Source organism: Merops nubicus, unplaced genomic scaffold, assembly GCF_000691845.1.
Source record: "Merops nubicus isolate BGI_N331 unplaced genomic scaffold, ASM69184v1 scaffold9491, whole genome shotgun sequence".
NCBI lineage: Eukaryota > Metazoa > Chordata > Aves > Coraciiformes > Meropidae > Merops > Merops nubicus.
This window is the reverse complement of record NW_008590252.1, coordinates 1-353: the sequence shown is the minus strand read 5'-3', so window position 1 is coordinate 353 and position 353 is coordinate 1. Positions and strand designations below refer to the sequence as shown.

The following is a 353-nucleotide window of genomic DNA, read 5'->3' as shown; positions in this document are numbered from 1 at the left end:
TGGGCAGATGCATCTTCTCCCCCTCGGGGGTGACATTCGGGGCAAGGCTGGGGGTAAATCTTGGCGAGGGGTGTGACGGGCACCCATTTTTTCCCTCCTCCTCCTCCTCCTCCTCCTCTTCTTCCTCCTCCTCCTTCTCCTCCTCCCTGTGCTCCCCAGGGCCTCTGGCCGGCGGATGTCCAAGGCCATCAGGGATTTTCTTTACGCCCAGAAAGTTCAGGCACCAGTGGAGATTTACTCGGAGTGGCTGAGCGTGGGCCACGTGGATGAATTCCTCACCTTCGTCCCTGCTTATGATAGGAAGGTACCAAGCCCTGGAGCCATCCCTAAAAAAGCCCTTCCCCCCCCCCAAA

The 353-nt window shown here is 58.9% G+C and overlaps 1 protein-coding gene across 1 annotated transcript in view; it reads left to right on the top strand.

The window, feature by feature from the left end:
* Positions 1 to 304, top strand: part of LOC103782116 (protein-arginine deiminase type-1-like) — a gene marked incomplete at its 3' end in the record, with an annotated part of 9,500 nt that extends 9,196 nt beyond the window's left edge. The window contains exon 12 of the mRNA XM_008949860.1: positions 160 to 304. Within this exon, the coding sequence (XP_008948108.1) occupies positions 160 to 304 (145 nt within the window). The remainder of the gene's footprint in view (positions 1 to 159) is intronic.
* Between the last annotated feature and the right edge of the window lie 49 nt (positions 305 to 353).